The 20443-nt window shown below is 40.5% G+C and overlaps 1 protein-coding gene across 1 annotated transcript in view; it reads right to left on the bottom strand.

Annotated features, from left to right (window-relative positions):
- Nucleotides 1-7869: 7869 nt before the first annotated feature.
- Nucleotides 7870-20443, bottom strand: part of MINDY4B (MINDY family member 4B) — a 34522-nt gene continuing 21948 nt past the window's right edge. The window contains exons 10-12 of the mRNA XM_024355751.2: nt 19849-20010; nt 10113-10293; nt 7870-8107 (exon numbers count right to left, since the gene is read on the bottom strand). Coding sequence (XP_024211519.2) covers nt 7965-8107; nt 10113-10293; nt 19849-20010 — 486 coding nt within the window. The 3' untranslated portion in view covers nt 7870-7964. The remainder of the gene's footprint in view (nt 8108-10112; nt 10294-19848; nt 20011-20443) is intronic.

The following is a 20443-nucleotide window of genomic DNA, read 5'->3' on the forward strand; positions in this document are numbered from 1 at the left end:
TAATGTTCTTTTTGTTTAAGCCAATTCAAATCGGGTTTCTGCTACCAAATAAATCTAATTCCACAGGCAGGACTATCAGGGGTTTTCAAAAATAGTTTCTGTAGGAAGGCACGGATTCAAGGAAGGCATCTGAGGCAGCACCATGAGTGAGAAAGGAGATAAAGTGGGCAGAACCATGGGCCCCGACTCTGCTTTATCCACATCAGCTTTGTGTGTATCTGTTGTGCATGTTGGGATTCCACATGAAATTTCATGTGAAAACTAGATTTTGCTGGTAAAAAATTTGCAAACCCACTGGGTAACTGAGGAATAAGAAGAAGAAACACCAGAATGTGATTTTTTCCCAGAAAGAAGTCTATTTTTCTTATTTACCTGTCGTGTAACATATTTTAATGATAGCTTCCCAATACTTAAAGGCTTTTCTGATGTGATTGGTGGTGATAGTAACTACTGTGAGTTTTTCCATATTATAAAATATGATGATTTAATTTTCATAATACATTGAATCAATATACTTCAAATGACTAATGCATGGGGAAGATCCATTCAAAGTGTAAGATACACCAATGGATTTTAATGAAACAGATTTGAAAAGTTCACTGATACAGTTTCAGGTTCTACTTTGTGACTAACCCTTAATACATTACCCCTTGTAGAGTTTTGGTGTAGTATCAAAGAAGAATAGCCACAAAGCTATTAAAATTCTTCCTCCCTTTTTCAACTAAATATGTATGTGAAGTCAACTTTTCTTCATATATTTCAGCCTAAACAATGTATCACAGCAGATTGACTGCAGAGGCAGATATGAGAATACAGCTGTCTCATATTAAGCTGGCCATTAAACAAATGTACAGAAATGTAAAATAATGCCACTCTTTTTACTATTTTTTTTCTTGGAAAATATAATTGTTTTCCATAAAATACTATTTCAGGTAAATATATAATAGGTTTTGTTATTTTAAATAAATAGATAAATACTTAACAATTTTTCAGTTTTAATTTCTAATAGGATACATATTAACAGGTGTGACCCAGATAAACCAAAGTACTTTGACGTCCTTAATTTTTAGGTGCATAAAGGGGTCCTGAGATAAAAAAGTTTAAGAACCACTAGACTAGTGGATAGTTAGGTATTTAACACATAAGCATACAAATAAGGCTGTAATTGTAAACCTGGGTGTATTAGTCCATTTTCATACTACTATGAAGAAATACCTGAGTCTGAGTAATTTATAAAGAAAAAGAGGTATAATGGATTCAGTTACATGTGGCTGGGGAGGTCTCACAATCATGGCATAAGGCAAAGGAGGGGAAATGACACGTCTTATGTGGTGGCAGCAGGCAAGAGAGCGTGTGCAGAAGTGCCCTTTATAAAACCATCATATTGGCTGGGTGCGTTGGCTCATGCCTGTAATCCCAGCACTTTGGGAGACCGAGGCAGGCAGATCACCTGAGGTCAGGAGTTCGAGACCAGCCTGACCAACATGGAGAAACCCCAACTCAACTAAAAATACAAACTTAGCCGGGTGTGGTGGCACATGCCTGTAATCCCAGCTACTCAGGAGGCTGAGGCAGGAGAATCACTTGAACCTGGGAGGCAGAGGTTGCCGTGAGCCAAGATCACGCCTTTGCACTCCAGCCTGGGAAACAAGAGTGAAACTCCATCTCAAAAAATAAACCAAAAAAACCATCAGATCTTGTGAGACTTATTCACTATCACGAGAACAGCATGGGAAAACCCACCCCCATGATTCAATTACCTCCTGCCGGGTCCCTCCCACAACATGTGGGGATTATGGGAGCTATAATTCATGATGAGATTTGGGTGGGGACACAGCCAAACCATAACACTCAATGAGTGATATAAAGGAAAAGAACAAGGTGCTAAGAGAGATGAACCAGGAGACCTAATTTAGATGGGGGATGGTGTCAGAGATGGTGCTACTAAAGAAGTGGTTTTTAAGCTGATCTGAAGCAGGAGATGGGGTAAAGATTGTTGTGGGCAGTGGGAACAGCAGGAAAAAGCCCCCGAAGTGGGAACAAGATTGGTTTGGGTGGAGCATGGTGGTGAGAGGAGAGTGGCATGAGAGGAGTCTGGCAGGATATGAAGCAGGGGCTAAACCTTGCAGGCTCTTGTAAATCATGTGAAGATTTTGGCATTTTTGTCCTAAGTGCATAGAAATGATCATAATATGAATTACTCTAACATAATTCATCAGGCTTGAATTTTTTAAAGATAATCAGGATTCAATTTTTTTAAAAAAGATAATTGATTGCTGTGTGGTGCTGTGTGGAAAAGGGATTGGAAGGGGACAAGAGAGAAGGTGAGGAGAGCAGTCGGACGGCTATTGTAATAGTCCAGGTGAGAGATATTGGTACCTGTATCAGGGAGACAGCAGTGCAAATGGAGCTATTTCAGAGCTATTAATACCACTTACAGGTTTTGCTGCTGCATTGGAGTGGAAGAGGGGATGACTCCTAGGTCAGAGCAATCCTATACACTATGCTTAGTGACACCAGTCCTAAGTATCACCAAAACTAAATACCCATTACATCAATCTGTATAAATATTTTAGGTTTGTAGGCGTGTGTGCCTATATATATGCATGTGATTAAATTGCCCACGTTTACTTTTATAATTATGTGGTTATGAAATTGAAAAAGTCACTCTCATAGCACCACCTTGTGGACAGTAATAAAAAGAGTGTGTGTGTGAGTGTGTGTGTGTGTGCGCGCGCGCGCACGCATTGTTGGATTCAATCACTAGGAGAAAACACAATACGAGTTCTCCAGAAAGTTTACCAGTTATCAGCCACCCCAAGTCCTTCTTGGAAGGAGAGGGGATAGGAATACATTCGGAAGAGTTAAAGTTAAACTGGCTATTCTGAAAATAACAGGTTAAATTCATTCAAACTAGATCCTCTCTGGTTGATTTTAACATAGTCATTGACTAAAAGTATCATTTATTCAGATAGCCCCTGACAATCCATAATAATACTTTTTGTTTTTATGCCGAAATATGTTTTTTTCAGTGCATTTACCACTTATCTTCATGAGATTACGGGAAGCATTTTTGTATAAATATCAAGCCTGATGGAAATGGATTTATCTTAATTCCTCACTTAAGTTCCAAACTCACCTAGAATTGCATCCTCTGAGACTGGGCTTTTCTTTTTTCTTTTTTTTTTTTTTTTCTTTTCTTTTTTTTTTTTTTTTGAGACGGAGTCTCACTCTGTCGCCCAGGCTGGAGTGCAGTGGCGCGATCTGGGCTCACTGCAACCTCCGCCTCCCGGGTTCAAGCAATTCTCTGCCTCAGCCTCCCGAGTAGCTGGGATTACAGGTGCCCACCACCACGCCTGGCTAATTTTTGTATTTTTAGCAGAGACGGGGTTTCACCATCTTGGCCAGGCTGGTCTGGAACTCCTGACCTCATGATCCACCCGCCTCGGCCACCCAAAGTGCTGGGATTACAGGTGTGAGCCACTGCACCCAGCCCTTCTTTCCCCCCCCCCTTTTTTTTTTTTTTTTTTGTTTTGAGACTGGGCTTTTCTTGCCGCCATCTTGAATCTGATTTGGTTTTCTGTGTTGCGCTTTCTTTTTTGCTGGCGTCATTTTCCTCACACCTTAGCTCGTCATTCTATCCTGTTCTATTGCTCTGGGCTTTTCAGGAGACCTCTTTCCTTGACAAGACTGGCTTCTCCAGGTGTTAGAAAGTGTCTCTACATGTGAAGCAAATCCCTCTCAATTTCCCAAACAAAGCACAGGGAATATCAGGCTAGAATGTTTAACATCTTAATTTAAACACAAAGGAATTACAATGCAGGAAAACCTAAAATGTTACTTCTCCTGATCGTGTCTCTGCTTTAAGAAGCCCCTTGGACTTCTGACAACTTGCAGTTCTCTGTCACTTGGCTGTGTTCCCTAAATGTTGGTCCAGGCCCTGTGCAAGGCTCCCAGCTCTGGCAGCAGCATTAGGGTGGGGAGAGCCTTTCTTCCCTCTCCTTAGGCCTACTCCTTCCTGCTCCCACGATGCTTGACGGAAGAAATGCCTGCCCTTACCTACAGGGCATGGTTTCTAGACAGTTCAATTCTCATTTTTCTCCTCTGTCTCTGGCTATTTCTTCTGCGCCTGCTTTCCAGGCTCTTCACACACTGCCTGACTGCTGACACGGGAATTCCTCAGGGCTCAGCATTAGGCCCAGCCATCTTCTTGCTTCATACTCTCCTTGGGCAGTCTTACCCCAGGCCACCATGTTAACTTACCCTTAGTGACTGCCAGGTGTATTTATTTCTCTGGTCCAAACCTCTCCATTGATTTCCAGATCCTTATTTCTGATTCATTAATCTACCTTTCCACTTGAATGTTTCATGTCTAAGACTAGATGTGTGATTTCTTGCCCTCAAAATCTGGTGTGCTTTGAGTGTTTCCAAGTTCTGTGAAGGTACAACCTTCCATCCAGTTATCAAATCAGAAACCTAGAAGTCATCCTTGATCCTTCTTTCTTTCTTCCTCATCTCCCTCCCTATGCAACCTATTTCAGCCTTCTCCATTTTACCTACCAAGAGGTGTCTCCTGAGAGGCCCACTTCGGTCTACTTTAATTGCCTCCATTCTGTTCTGACCATCTCTTGTCCACACCACTGCCTAACTAACTAGTCTCCGCATGCCTAACTGGTCTCTGCATGCACTTGGGGCTCTCTCCAATCCATGTTCTACTCTGAGGCATGTGTTCAAAATGCAAATCTTATCAGGCCACTTAAAACCTTTCCAAGGTTTCTCACACCTCATAGTCTACACTGCCTTGTGGTGGCCCCACCTTTTGCTCCAGCTGCTTCACAACCACCCTTTAGCCCCACAGGCTTTTCTGTTCCTCAGGCGCATTCACCACAGGGCTTCACATCTGCTCGCCCCTCTTCCCCTTACCCTGTTATCTCTATGCAGCCTTCTTACTTCAGCTAACCATCTCTTCCTCAGACATGCCTTTTCCTTTTCTTTCAGTTCTTTATTATAAGATTGACACACCCAAAATCTCTTCCCTTAGTTTTCAAGTTTATCTTTATTAAAGTGCTTTTTGATTAATTGTCATCTCCTCAGAAGAGCCTAAGTTTCATAAGAAAAAAGGGTGTGCCACATCTGATTTTGCTCGCTGTGCTGATTTTCCCCAGCATCCAGCATAGTGCCTGGCACATAGGGTATGTTAAAAAACATTGAATGGCCAGGCACGGTAGCTCATGCCTGAATCCCAGCACTTCGGGAGGCCAAGCGGGCGGATCACTTGAGGTCATGAGTTAAAGACCAGCCTGGCCAACATGGTGAAACCCAATTTCTACCAAAAAATACAAAAAAATTAGCCAGCGTGGTGGTGTGCACCTGTAGTCCCAGCTACTTGGGAGGCTGAGGCACAAGAATCGCTTGAACCCGGGAGGTGGAGGTTGCAGTGAGCCAAGGTCACACCAGTGCACTCCAGCCTGGGCGACAGAGTGAGACTCCATCTCAAAAATAAAAATAAAAATAAAATAAAAAACATTGAATGAATGAATGATTATGTCTCTAAGGCCCTGACAAGGGAATTACAACCATTAACAGAAAATGCAGGCCCAGGTGTGGCTGAAGAGTGCCCACAGCCTGGACAGCTCAGGTCCAGTCTCAGCCAGTTACTATTCAGGGTTATTTCCACAGTGTGAAGTGAAGGGAATCTCAGGCCTCCCCCACCCTGGCCTGCTCCTACGGGTCTTGTGACATTGGTGAGAATGTTCTTGGAAAAATGATTCACACATCTTGTCTAAGAGCAAACAATAATTCGGGGGAATGTTCCAGTCTAAGTTGATATTTGAAAGAGGAAAATAGTTGCCATCCCCTCAAGGGTTCATTCCCACTAAAGACACAGTCAGTTTAGATGACTAATCAGAAAAATTAATATCCCCGTCTTCAAGCAAACAGCTTTCTTCTGCTTTGTATTTGAGAAGCTGAAAAAAAAAAAAGTCATTTTTCTCAAAACAAAGTTTAAAAGTGAACTAATGGCTCTGAGAAACTTCCAGTTATTTTTAAATAACATGTCTCCACTCTGAAGAAAAAAATCAAGTATTACCGGGTACCCTGTTTATAAGATAAAATAACTTATTTTCACTGAACATTGACATACAAAGTAATTAATAGTTTTATATATCAAAATTATACTTTTACATCTAAAACATAGGTACTTAATCTTTCCTCCATTATTTTACTTATTTATAGACTTGTTCCAGGAATAATTTAACCCAAATTACACCACCATATAAAATATGGCAAACTAACATAAATTATAAACAAATTAAAAATTCAAAGGAGGAATAAGGGAAGGAACATAAAATGGATACAAGAATGAGGTCAATTTAAAAGTTGGCTTTTGTAAGGACCGATACACTACCCGACAGTCATCCTGCTTTTCTTCCTTCTACAAAACCCTGATTTTGTTCTAATATCAAGTGCCCTGTTCTCAGGGCATCTCAGAGGATGAACCATGATGATCTGAGTCATGGATCCCCTAGCTAGACAGCTCTTGTTAAAAGGAATATCTTTATTGTTTGCGACTTTTGGTGAGATCTCTTACTTGCAGCTGAGCAGTTCCTTACTAATGCACTGGTGTGTTTTTTAATTCAGCTCTAAGCAGTCAACTCCAAAAGAGACATTCAGTAAGAAACAATGTAGTGTCCATAAAACAAAAAACAGGTCCGCACCTCAGGAAAAGCACAATGTAAGTAAGATTAAGACCACATAAGCCCAAAGTCTGTAGGGATCCACTTATTTGTCCGGTGTATTTAAAATCCCCAGTGAAAACACCAATGATAAAGATACTATAATCCGCAATTCAAGCCTAATTGCCTTTCTCTTCTGACATAATTTATTATTCACCTTGAAGTTTCATCTTCTACATGGTCCTTAAGTTAAAACATTATTCTTTGAGCCAAATGCAAATGCATTTAATAAATGAATTTGAATGAATGCAGAAAGATTGTTCTTTGGAAACTAACCCTTGGATTGTGAATACAGTGCCCTAAGTCTGTGAGGTGGCAGATTAGCGGGGTGGCTGGCGGTGTCTACGTTATTCTCGTGTACTTCTTTTAGAAGGAATATGTGTTTACTCTGTGTATCTCTTCAGAAAGAACATAGGCATTTAACAGGACAGGGAAAGAGTATATTCCAAAAAGAATTGTTTTCCCCTTTGAATAATGACACAAGAGATTTTATTTTTATATATAATTTTATGTAGAAATCAGAATTTTTCTCAGTTTGTCTGTTTGTGTATTTATATCCAGCGTTGAAGAAAAGAAACAAACATACTGCTAATAAAAAGAATGTCTCCTTGTGGCCACTGAAACCCACATGTCAACTGCTATAGCTGTCAGCCTACCAGGAATAGCCCCTGCTTCAAACCCCAAGAAGCCCATTTACTATTTTAATGACAAGAACTTGCTAATGTGGGCATATGAACTGTATCCTTGGAAAGGAATGCTGTCCATACCAGGAAGTCCTTGAGAAGGCTTGAGTTCTTGCCATAACTAAAAATCCGATGATGCATTACCAATGACTTCATCCCCAAATGAAAGCTAGCAGCCTGCTTCCATAATCCTTGTGGAGAGTTATACCAAGAAAAGACAACTTTGGAAAAACATGCAAGAGAGAGGCTTCATTTTCTCTTTTGAATAAAAGAAAGAAACCAGTCTATGTGACTACGGAGGAGGTACCATGCAGGCCCTGGTGTGGGGGCCTGCGTTTCTCCTACAATGCTGACAGCTAGGGATTTACCAGAGACTTAAAAAATGAAAAAACTGCTAATGGTATATATATATATATATATATATATATATATATATAGGTGGGGCTTGTGAATGAGAAATATGGAAACGAATGGTCTCCCCCACATTAGGCTTTTGCATCCCAGCAGTTCTGACACTTCAGACTTCATTGCACAGCCTAGTTTCCCTTTAGAAGAAGGGAACGGTCCCATTCCAGTTGATGGTGGCCTCGCTCCACTTGGTTCTGATTGCCATCTCCACTGGTGAAAACCGTCGTCTTGGTCCATGTTTCTCTTCCTGTTGGTCTCTTTCCCAGTGATGGGAGTGAGTATCTGAAGAAGGAATAGCCAGCATTTAGACCCAAGCCTATGAACACCATTCCAGAGGAAACCACTAAAGAAGGACAGAAGGGTGGGTGGGCAGGAGTCAGGCTTGGCAAATTGTGCTCCTACAACTGGTTAAGCAGATGGGGATTCAAGCAGGTAGTGTGTTGAAATGCCCCATACAGAATGAGTCAGTGGTAGCCTGGGTTGTTGTGCATATTAGGACGTAGTATGTGTGTTGAAATGCCCCATACAGAATGAGTCAGTGGTAACCTGGGTTGTTGTGCATAACTGTTGATAAGCTATGTAATACACCTTCCCGTACCATGATGTGACACCTAGAACCAGGTATAGGTTACTAAATATTGTCAGGAAAAAAAAAAGAGGCCAGGCATGGTGGCTCACGCCTATGGTCCCAGTACTTTGGGGGGCTGAGGCAGGTGGATCATCTGAGGTCAGGAGTTTGAGACCAGCCTGGCCAGCATGGTGAAACCCTGTCTCTACTAAAAATACAAAAAATTAGCTGTGTGTGGTGGTGTGCACCTGTAATCCCAGCAGGAGGCTGAAGCACAAGGATCACTTGAACCCGGGAGGTGGAATTTGCAGTAAGCCAGGATCACGCCACTGCACTCCAGCCTGGGCGACAGAGTGAGACTCCATCTCCAAACAACCAACCAACCGACCCCACTTCTCCATGCTTCTCAGAATACATTTGCATTTTTGGATGGAGGGCAAGGCATTCTAGTGGGGTAGGCAAGAACTGGGTTTGGGGCTTGAGTTTATCTCATATTAGCCAGATGACACTTAAGAAGGTACTTAGCATCTATAGCTAAACTTCATTTATTCAATTAGTAACTACTTGTTGGACACCATAGTTTCCACTTCATAAAAATAGAAATCCTAGTACTTACCTCATGTGACTATTGGGAATGCTACGGGTTAATGCCTGTGAGGTTTTCAACACAATGCCCAGAACAGAAAACGAATGATTCTTGTGAGCTCATGAAAAATGTTGCTTTACGCAAAGAAGGAAGTTGAGGTAGAAACAACAATATATTTTAAGGAACATATTGTCAATGTTATACTAAATTAAGTGGGTTAATATGTATTTCTCATAATTAAAGAAAAAGAATTAGGAGCTGCACAAATAAAATAGTCACTAGGTGCTTTTCCACATGTAATAATGGAAGATTACTTAACGCCAGGCTTGTGGTGCAAAGTCAGACACAGTCATGCTCCATAAATACAGCTAAGGCTACGGATACAAACTCCCAGTTTGTCCAGTGTTAATACCTCGTCCGGGGGTCAGTGTTTAAAGATATTTTAAGGTTGGTCTTTTTCCCTCAGGAGTTTATGACCGAAATGATCTGTTCGGTTGTCTGCTTCTCCTGTTGGATTTGAACCTCCCTAAATGTTTGTGGAACTTTTTGGAATAAAAGAAACCAGTCTGTGTGACTACAGAGGAGCCGCCTTGCAGACCTGTGCCGTATTCACCATTGTTTTCCCAGTGTCTAGCCCCATGCCTGGCACAGAGTAGGCCCTCAAAAATGCATTTTGTGCTCATTTGAACAGAAATTTACTATCAGTTTGGTTACTTATGTCACTGGATGATCATCTGATGTTTGGTTGTGAGATAGCATCAGCCAATTCTTCCCTGGGTTTTCCCAATTATTTCCTCAGGTATTAGCTACCTCATGCTCCAAAATCAAAGGCCCCGGAGAATGGTTTTTGGAAATTTGGCTCCATACCTTTTGTTTTTCTCTTACCTGAAAGTTATTGGTTCCTCTGTGCTATTTCTAACCCCCCTGCTCCTAGGTAAAGCAGATTTCGAATTCCCACATTGCAATACTTGGGTTTAGGGCCATGGGATTCATGTGTGGGTTTCATTTCAGAAACTGAGCCTAAGCATTTTCCTGCAGAGCTAGCATGAATATCCACACAGTTGTTAAACATTGGCAGCCGCATCTCTTTGAGCACATTAAAGTCCACAACACTTGGAGTCTGAAATGCTCACCTATTGTAAGATGCACAAGCTTTTTCTGTGAGGGTTGGCCACTGTAAAAGTACAGATCAAAGAGACGTTCCATTTTCCAGTCTGATAAGAGCTCCCTGTTTGTGCAAAAAAGGATGCTGTAATTTCCATTGATGTTGCACAGCCAAATAGGTAATTTGGGAGTCTTCAGCATGCTGCCCACCTGGAAGGGGGAAGGGGAATGCAGATAAATATATAGATTTTGCCACATTGTGACACATGCCGATACATGATCGCGCAAAAAGCAGCTCTGAGGTTTCTTGTTGTACTTGTCGCGTGCAGGACACTGTACATAGAGCAAGATTTGAAATCAAGGCTTCGTCATGAATAAATTTGCATTTATGAATGATCTGGTACAGTGGTGCTGCCATTTTTATCTTAATGGATTATATTAAAATTTTTTTGGTGGCCTCACAGAGGAGGCAAAACAACTTCAGTTTGGCTTTGAGGTGAGGTAAAGAATAAATATATAAACTAAAATAGGAATGTAGTGGTAGAATAAGAGAACTCTAATTCTGTGTTTGTCACTGACTAGCATATCTGCTCCCATTCCCAAGATAAGGCAATAATTCATTCAGCAGGTGGTGGTAAGACTTCTGGCAACATCAACTATTTAGAATATAGAAAAAATGATATTTAAGATATATAAAATAGCTTCTGGAAAATGAGGGAAACACATACACACATCACACATATACACATATATCTACAGGTTAACATGATCTTTTGTGAAGATGTTCCTAGACAGCAGCTTGTTATCTGTTTTTTTCTAAGTACCTGTCAATCAATTTAGCCTTGATTTTTTTTTTTTTTTAAGACAGGATCTTGCTCTGTCATCCAGGCTATAATGCAGTGGTGTGATCTCGGCTCACTGCAGCCTTGACTCCCTGGGCTCAAGTGATCCTCCCACCTCAGCCCCTGGATTAGCTGGGACTACAGGTGGACACCATCATGCCCGACTAATTTTTGTATTTTTTGTAGAGACAGCATCTTGCCATGTTGCCCAGGCTGGTCTCAAACTCCTGAACACAAGCAATCTACCTGCCTTGGCCTCCCAACTATTGGAATTACTGTACCTGGCCTGGCCTTGAATTCTTATAGCTAGTGAATGAGATTTGCAAAAACCAGCACTGGGGGGTAGGAGCGGGGAAGGGGATGTAGTAAAAGGGCAGTGGTCCTGCAAACTTCTAGTGCGTTTCTATCAGTGATAGCCATCAGTTTGTTTACACAGGCAGGGAAGCACATATTTTTAAAAGCTTTCCATCAAAATTTATTGAAACTGTTTTTAAAAATTTGTTAAATTTATTTCAACTTAAAGAGATAAACATATACACATATATCTACATGGACAAACCCATGATTTCCATGTGACGCCAAGGAGAATTCCTGGGCCCCTTAGCTTGGCCTTTCTTCCTGTAACTGAAGAGACCAATGTTGCCATTCTATTTCTTTTCTTCTCAGTCCTCAGAGTTGTACTGTTTGTTCAGGAACAAATTCTGTTTTGTGGAAATCCAGCTTTGAAAAATTATCACGTGCTTTATCAACCCAAGTATTAAAGGCTAATAACTTGACATTTTGATTTCTCAATAACTCTATTCAAATCTCTTTGTTTCCTTGAGTTTAAATTCTTCAGCTGTGGGTGAGTGGGTGAATCAGAGATGCTTTTGTCTGTAAGTGTTTCACTTTTAGCTACCACAGAAAAATTATATTGCTATGCTGAAAAGAAATGACCTCAGCTGGTAGTTTACAAAAAGTGGAAACCTAGCACCCCAATCAGGACATGTTCATAATGGGTGCAGGATTTACTCATCTGCATAGTGGGTACAGGATTTGTTGGAGTTATCTCCTCTGGGCTGAATATATTGTGAGCATTTCACATATCAAACACAGGGCCAGTCTGCCCACTGGTTACATCAGAAATAAAGCAGTGAAGATGTACCATTGAAGCAGTAGCATATGTTTTAGTTCCAGATATCCACCACCAATTTCCAAGTAACTTTTTAACTATTCATTAGTTATAAAATAAGCACTTTCTTTCTTAGGCCTTCTTGCTATGGCACCCTTCTGTATTAAGATGATATGTAATCAAAATATGTTATACAGGAAGTCATGGAATTATCAAGGTTGAAAAACTTGAATAAAACTAGGAGATTGAGAGCTGTTTGTAGTAAAAGGTAATTCCATTGGAACTTCAAATGGACATTCTGGTCAGTTTTAATCTAATGATATTCCCTGTAAATTAGTCTGGGTAGGTGTAATAGAATATACACATATATGATATTGTTTCACAGAATATTTGTAATGTAGGTGAAATTCACTTGGCACTCAGATAAACATACTCTGCCAGGTGCTGACTGACACACTATTGTTGCTTTATGCAGCAATACAACAGTTTTCTTTCCTGAGCTCAAAGCTACTCAAGATTTTGTTCTAGTAGGAAGAAAATGAAGTAGTCAAAATGCAACCACCTTCAACCCCCCAAAAGTGGCCTTACAGAGCTCTCACAGTGAGCAAGCAGAACCTTGCTTGCCCTGAGAGATTCTGATGAAACGGGAAATGTCATGCATGACTGTTGCTGCACTTTGAGTATTAAGAGGCGAGCCTTAAGATTACAGTTGAGAACACATCTGGTTTAAAGTGAGTCCTGCAAAAAACAAAACAAAGCATCTTCCAACTGAATCCAGCCAGAGATTACATCCCCCTTTCTTCTTGGCACACTGTATAAGCAGTTTGACTGGCATTTTTTGTTTTAAGCATTTGTATTGCTTTTGGATAAAAACAGTTTACCAGCTACTCCCCAAAAGCAGGATTCTAAATATGTTTTATTGGTGAGATTCCATCAATGCTGAATTTGTGCATGTTGCTTCATGTTGCCATGGTAAAAAGGAAATTAAATTGTGATACAGTGGTGCTATAAATAAAATACCTTTCTCCTTAAGTTCACTCATTGTGTAATCAGCTCAGTATTTTCAGCATCACATGCAACAATCAAGCTTTTCATAACATATATCATTTAAGCCAATGTAAAATTACAAGGACAGCAAGGAAGATGGACAAATTCTACACATCAGAGTGCAAGAATTGAGTCCATGTAATTCTTTTTTTTATGCTGTCTAGAACAATGGCGCTTAGAACATGCCTTTGCATAATAAGCATGATATTGCAAGTCCCAAGGCCCCAGGCTGGTAATCTGAACAGGAGAAAGGTGTTTGAAACGTTGTGCTTTCTTCACTGATTCCTGGTGACAATTCCTGTGCATAACTGTTAATGGCCTGGCTCTCATCTCTGCCACCTGGAATACAGACTTGATGTAACTTTTCTCACTGAGTTTGCAGGTATGTTGTAAAGACAAATTAGTTCATGTTTGCAGGGCGCTACCTCAGTGACTTAGTGGCAGGGTGCAGTGGGTACTGCTTCATTGGGTACTTCTATGGTTGGATTTCTTCCTATCAGACTCTCTAAAGGGAAAACGTAAAGGGGGAAGAAGGTATGACTGGGATAGTGATGTGTGCTGCCAGGGCTGCCGTAGGAGTAATTCTGGCAAGACCTAAATGGCTTCAGTCCCTGAAAAATCAGAGTGGATTTTTCTTCTCAGTGGCAGGTGTGAAGATAATGTGAACCTCCCAAGGCTTTCCAGATGGTGTTAGACTCAAACTGCTTTATGTTCTCACTTAGGTATTGGAACCTCACACTCAAATCTGTACCTTCAAATAGAAAAGTGACAGGGAGGCTTCAAAATAGTGCCTCATCTTATGGGTAGCTGGCTGTTTTCTGCAGGAACCATGAGTCTGGTGGGCTCTGGGGGGCTTGTCATGTCATCTAATGAGAATACCATCTTTTTTTTTAAAGTCTCACCCACTGGGCTGTGACATTGGGACTGAAAGGCACATGTTTTTGCAATCTCTGCAATTTTATGGCAGAGTAATAAGAGATTTACTTAGAGAAGACGGAGGCAGCATTACAGGATGGGTTTCACCTTGACAGCAGAATCTACCTGTCAGGCAGCACGTTGGTTTTCTTCTGAACTAAGAAATCTTTCTTATATTAGGTTTTTATCATCAGTACATAAAAATAACCTTCAGATTTGTTGCACCTACCATAGGCAGGAGCTACTAAATATCCACAAGGCACTTGTATACCTAGTTGGCATTTTCACGGGTCTCATACAGAATCAGAAAGGAAAGGTAGTGGCTGCAGGGGTCTTCAGTCCGGTCATACTTAGAGCACTGTCCCAGAAGCACATCATGTTCTTTCTTGAGTAAACTTCTGTTCTGCACTATGTTTCAGTTCTATGCTAGGATGTTGTGAAATATTAGACTTCTGGGGATAATACAGTCAAATGGTCTTCTGGTTAGCATGTCTCTAAGCACCACTGAGCTTGGTCTCCTAGGGCTAAGGATTTCCATACACCTGACAAGTGTGATTTGCCAAACCAGGAGGTAAAGTGGAGGCAGTTCACCATCAACACAAGCTCACACCACTCTAACCTAGAAGTCAGTGGATAGAGTTTCAGCTTGTTGAGCATAACTGTCATGCTGTGATTTGCTACCATTTAAATGTTACCAACACGAGTATACCTATAACAGATATTATAGACCATATATCTATATATAGATATAATAGATGATAAAAGTACTGATGATAGAGTATAATTCTAAGAACTGGCATTTCTATATTTATCACTTTCTCAGAAAATAATCAAAGATGATAATGGCAGGCAGCATGGTCCAGTGGACAGAATGTGATCATTGAATGTAGATAGAACTCGGTTCATATCCCTGGCTCTGACACTTGCCTAGCTGCTAGCTTTGGGTAAGTCCCCATACCTTTCTTATCTCTAAAATGAATGACCAAGCAATAGACCTTGGGCTTAAAGTAATACTGATTACAACTTGGAGTGGAGGTGGGGATTCAATAAATAAATGAAATGACCCAGAAAGGGCCAGGCACACAATAGGTGCTATATGCACAAGGTTATTAGCACAATGAATAAATAAGCTTCATATATACTTGAATATAAATATACTTAAGCATATAAGTATAAATAAACTTGACTATAAATATACTTCATACATATTTCCTGTATAATGAGCTGATATGAAAAAGCACCTTCAGGTAAAATCATCTTGATACGTATGTTTCTAACATATTCATACATGCCAGGGGTTCAAGTAAGAAAACTAACTGCCAGCCTGTATTTGCTCTTTAATACCTTTTTTTAAAACCAAACTTCAAGTGCATGACAGAGACAACATAATAAACATCCTCAGGGTTTCAAGCCATTAGTGTACAATTTCAGGCAATTTTCACTGAGGGCAGAATTCATAGGTATCTCTCTGGGGAGAGAACACTGAGTCCAAGAAAGAAGAATGAAAAGCCACATTAGTCACTTTTCAAAAAGATGGAAGCATTATAGATCTAATTTCTGTGTAGATTTTAAAGCTAGCCTGGGCAGTTTCCATCCTTTGCCCCACTTCCAGTTTGTGAGCAGGCATTTGGGTGATGGTCCTGTGGTCTGGTATGTTTTGCCCTCTTCCCAGCAGGAAAGCTCTTATTTTTTTACCTTGTGCTGTGGCCTCTTGAATGACTTTAAGGTCCCAGTAAAAATCCACTTTATCATTGGTGGATATTTTAGGCTTTGCAGGTAATTTTCTTTAGAGCATGATTTAGCAGTTCTATTGGTCTGAGCAGACTTGTGTAGAAAGAAATGTGATCCAGAAAAAACAGCAGTGCTGGATTCCTGTGAATTCTTGACTCTGTTTCTGTGGTGGCATATTCTCTGATATAGTCCCTTTTCTCACAACAACTTAGTAGCTATTTCACAAACAGCTGTTTAATTTTAACTTAAGATAAAGCCTGCAACTTGTTTCCAAAGCCTTGCAACTGTTAAAAAGGAACCGAAAGCTGTCAACCTTTCTAATACTGATTGTAAGAAGATATACTCTTTCTTGTAAGTTCAGTTGAAATAGCTCGTTGGCCAATTCTGCACACCATGGATTTAATCAGCTAAGCCTAAAGAGATTTTTTTTCTCCTTCCTCTAAAGCAGAGGTTCTCAACTAGGGTCAATTTTGCTCCCCAGGGGAGCATTTTGAAATGTCTGGAGACATTTTTATTGCCACACTGGGGCCAGTGCTGCTGGCATCTAGTGAGCAGAGGCCAGGAATGCTGCTCAATAGCCTGCAGTGGACAGGACAGCCCTCCACAGCAAACAATTAAGCACTTCAAAATTTCAGTGCTGCAGAGGTTGAGAAGTCCTGCTTTGGAACAGAGGTTTCTAATCCTGGTTGCACTTTAGAATCATCTATGGGCTTTAAAAACTTCAGTTGCCCAGATGCTTCCCAGACCAAATGAAGCAGTCTTTGGGTAGTGTTGGCTACGTAATTTGTGGGGCCCAGTGCAAAATGAAAACGTGGGGGCCCTCGTTCAAACATTAACAATTTCAAGACAGTGATACCAGACACTAGAGCATTAAACAAAGTATAGGGCCTTCCAAGTGTGGGGTCCTGTTTGACTACACATGCTTATAAAGCTAACTCTGTTCAGGGGGACGACCTGGGCATTGATAGTTGTAAAAGATCTCCAGGTGACTTCAATGTGCAGCCAGGGTTGACATCACTGCTCTCTAGCATTTATTGCCTGTATCCTTCCTGTAGAAATCAGTGTATGTATGGTCAAGTATGGCTCATCTTTGGATCTGGACACAGAGCCTCCCAATTAGTATTCAGTTAGCATTTAGCTGTGCTGAACGAACATAGCTGAATAAAGCACTATAACATTATGCCCTGTTATCTTCTATTAGAAAGTCTTATATGTCTATAGAATATTCTGGCCTTCCAATGAGCTTCAACATCCATGATTTCCTCTGCTCTTCACGTCAATCCTTAATCTGATCAGGTTGCAGGGCAGGTACATGTGGAATGAATGCACCTGTGTTGTAAGTGAGGAAACAGGCTCAGAGAGGGTAAAACTGGTACAAGTCACACACCTGTGAGTGGCATGGTAAGGCCTCCAGCCAAGCCTGCCGATTTCCAGGCCAGGGTTATTTTGCACATGCTACAGGAACTTCCTCACCTTTATGCCAGGTTCCCATCTGTGTGTGTGTGTGTGTGTGTGTGTGTGTGGATGCGCACACGCGCCCATTGGTGGCATGTGGCATGAAAGTGGATGGTACAAGGAGACTTCTACACAAGCAGACTTGTGTAGGAGAAAAAGTGGATGTTACAAGGAGACTTCTACACAAGCAGACTTGTGTAGGAGAAGAAGTGGATGGCACAAAAAACAAATGTTTATTAAATTTGTATTAGGAAAAAAAATCAGCACATCAAGCCCATGGCATTTATTTCTGCTGCAGAAAAGGTTAGAACCACATTTTAAGTGAGTTGTTTGAAAGAAAAACATTAAGCAAATAATAGTAGTGGTAGCACAGAGACATGAAAAAGCTTCTGAATTACCTACTCAGATGACTGAAATATGAGAAACGCTGTTTTAAGTCTTTCTAGTTTATAGCGAGGATCCAGTGAAATAATCTTATGAAAGAGCTTTTGTAATAACAGACAAAATACTAAAATCATTATTGCATTTTTGTGTCGTCACCACTAGAACTTGTTTCCAGTATATCACCCCATTTTCAAACCAAGTCTTGGCGTATTACTGGGTTCTTATAGCTATAGAATGTTAGACCATGGACACCAAGTGACCACACGTGGTTGAAAGAAAAGAAAAATATGTAAAATGTAATCTATAAATCCTCTATTTCTGGCTTAGTTTTACTCTTCATTATATGAGTCAAATTTTAAGATGAATTCCCAAATTATCTGGAAAAAGTGATTAGGAGCTTTATAACGATAAACAATTCTCTGTCCAGGCTGTATTCAAAGTATAGTCTTTCACAACCACACAATAGAACTCTTTGCAGCCTCTAAATATAATGAGAGGCCAGGCAGTGGCTCACGCCTGTAATCCCAGCACTTTGGGAGGCCGAGGTGGGTGGATAAATTGAGATCAGGAGTTTGAGACCAGCCTGGCCAAAATGGCGAAAATCCTATCTCTACTAAAAATACAAAAATTAGCTAGCCATGGTGGTGTACATCTGTAATCCCAGCTACTCGTGAGGCTGAGGCAGGAGAATCGCTTGAACCCAGGAGGCGGAGGTTGCAGTGAGCTGAGATGGCACCACTGCACTCCAGCCTGGGTGACACAGCGAACTCTGTCTCAAAAATAAATAAATAGAAGGTTATATACTCATATTTGACATTAAATGAGATATTTGTGTTAAACAAGAAAAGCAGGTTTCAGAAGAGTAGAATAAGACATATTGATATGGCTGGGCACAGTGCCTCACACACCTGTAATCCCACCACCTTGGGTGGCTGAGGCAGGAGAATTGCTTGAACCCAGGAGTTCAAGACCAGCCTGGGCAACACAGTGAGACCCCTGTCTCTGTTAAAAAAAAAAAAAAAAAGACACATTGATATGAGAAAGAAAGAGTATTTCTGAAAAATGTTCCTGAAAAGATTGACCCCTGGGTAATGAAATTTGTTTTACTTTTTTACTTTTACCTTGTCTATCACTTCGCATTTTTCTATGATGAACAAAGAATACAAACTCAAGGAATAACACGCAAACTTTTAAAGCACACTTGTACACAAAATATGCCAATTCTGCTATAGTCAGACACTAATTTTTTGATGGCATCAGACATATGTATGTGTTGCAAGATGCTGGTTTCATGATAACATAGTAGCTGGAGACAATAGTAGAGGGACAGATGAAGCCCTATATACATGAAAGGCGTTTTGAGTGGGAACCAGGAGGGCTGGAGGACAGGACAGATGCTGAGCAGCGAGGCCTTGTTTGCTGCTGGCATTTGGGAGAGGTGGTTGGGAGGCTTGTGGGGGTTTATATCCTCCATCAAATTGAATGACATCCGAACTGGTTTCAAGGCCATTCCAGAAAAGTATTGTTACAGAGTCTGCCTCATCTTCCCTGGGTTTTAGGATGAAATTTTTGTGAAATATCACAGAAGCAGCTTTGATTTGTGGTTTGGGATGGGTATATTTGCTTTGTCACTCTTCTTCTGTTTGTTTTCGCAGAATCACATCTTACTTAATTCCCTGGTTGTGCTTTTCAACAGGACATTTTACTTTCTGGTTGTCAGAAGTTATAAATCCCCTGAGCTGGAAAGCTTTTTGACAGGAGTTTCAAACGTAGGGGCCCCCTTTTTTTTCCAGTGGTTTTTTTTAAGCTTTGAGCAATATGTAGGCTGTGTGCATTCATTTGCATAAATGAAGGATTGGGAGGACACCCATCAACTGCTAACAGTATTTATTTCTGTGAAGGGGTGTGTAGCCGCATGGGGATGACAGAGGACTTTTCCTTTGTGTGTGTGTATATGTGTATATATATATATATATATTTGTCAACCTCATTAAACAGGGATATCTATATTTCAAATATTGCTTTAAAAATGTATGTATTGCTTTTATTACCTATTTTTATATACATAAAAATATGTAAAATAAAATATGAAGCAAGTAGACTGGGATATTTCCATCTGTGGAAATTTCCCTGAATGTCTGTGTGTGGCAGGAGGGAGGTACACAGGCAGACAGTAAGGGAGAAAGTAGGCTCGGGTTTGAATTGCCTAAATAGACAGACTTTTAAACTGTTAAAATATTGACATTCTGGTTGTGTGGTTGAGGACTGGAACACACTCGCCTGTGAGAGTCTGTCATCTTCTGAGGCATCCTTACCCCACTGCAAATAGCCAACATCACTGCGGGTCAGGACTCCATGTAGTGTTTCCTGAGACTTTCCTTCCTCACAGCCATTGAAGACATTGGGACTTGCTCTTCCAGTTAAAATCATGTTCAGAACTGCCTAGAGAGCATATTTTACAGATACTTATATTTTAGATAGCAATGAAACAATAACTTAATTTTTTCTCTTAAAAATCATTAAAAATTATTTTTAGTGAAAAGAATGAAATCACATGATACATATTTCAGGAAAAATATGTCCTAAATATTTGGTAGAGTTAAAACAATCATTTATTAGCTTTTTTTCTTAAACCTTACCCCATAACTCCCTCTGTACCCCACTCTGATCTTACTGCCCTTCCTCCTTTTACAGTTCTTTTAAACGTTGTTTTCCATGGTTGTGATTTAAGAAGCATGAAGCTAAGATGTTTTTATAGCACTTTTTTTCAGTTATTAGGGATTCCTGGTGGGTCTTGTCAAGATATTTTCTACTGTTGCTAGGATCTCAGAGATGAAGGGCTCTCGGGGGTAAACTAGGGAGGACTGTTACGAAA

The sequence above is a fragment of the Pan troglodytes genome, chromosome 2, assembly GCF_028858775.2.
Source record: "Pan troglodytes isolate AG18354 chromosome 2, NHGRI_mPanTro3-v2.0_pri, whole genome shotgun sequence".
Lineage (NCBI taxonomy): Eukaryota > Metazoa > Chordata > Mammalia > Primates > Hominidae > Pan > Pan troglodytes.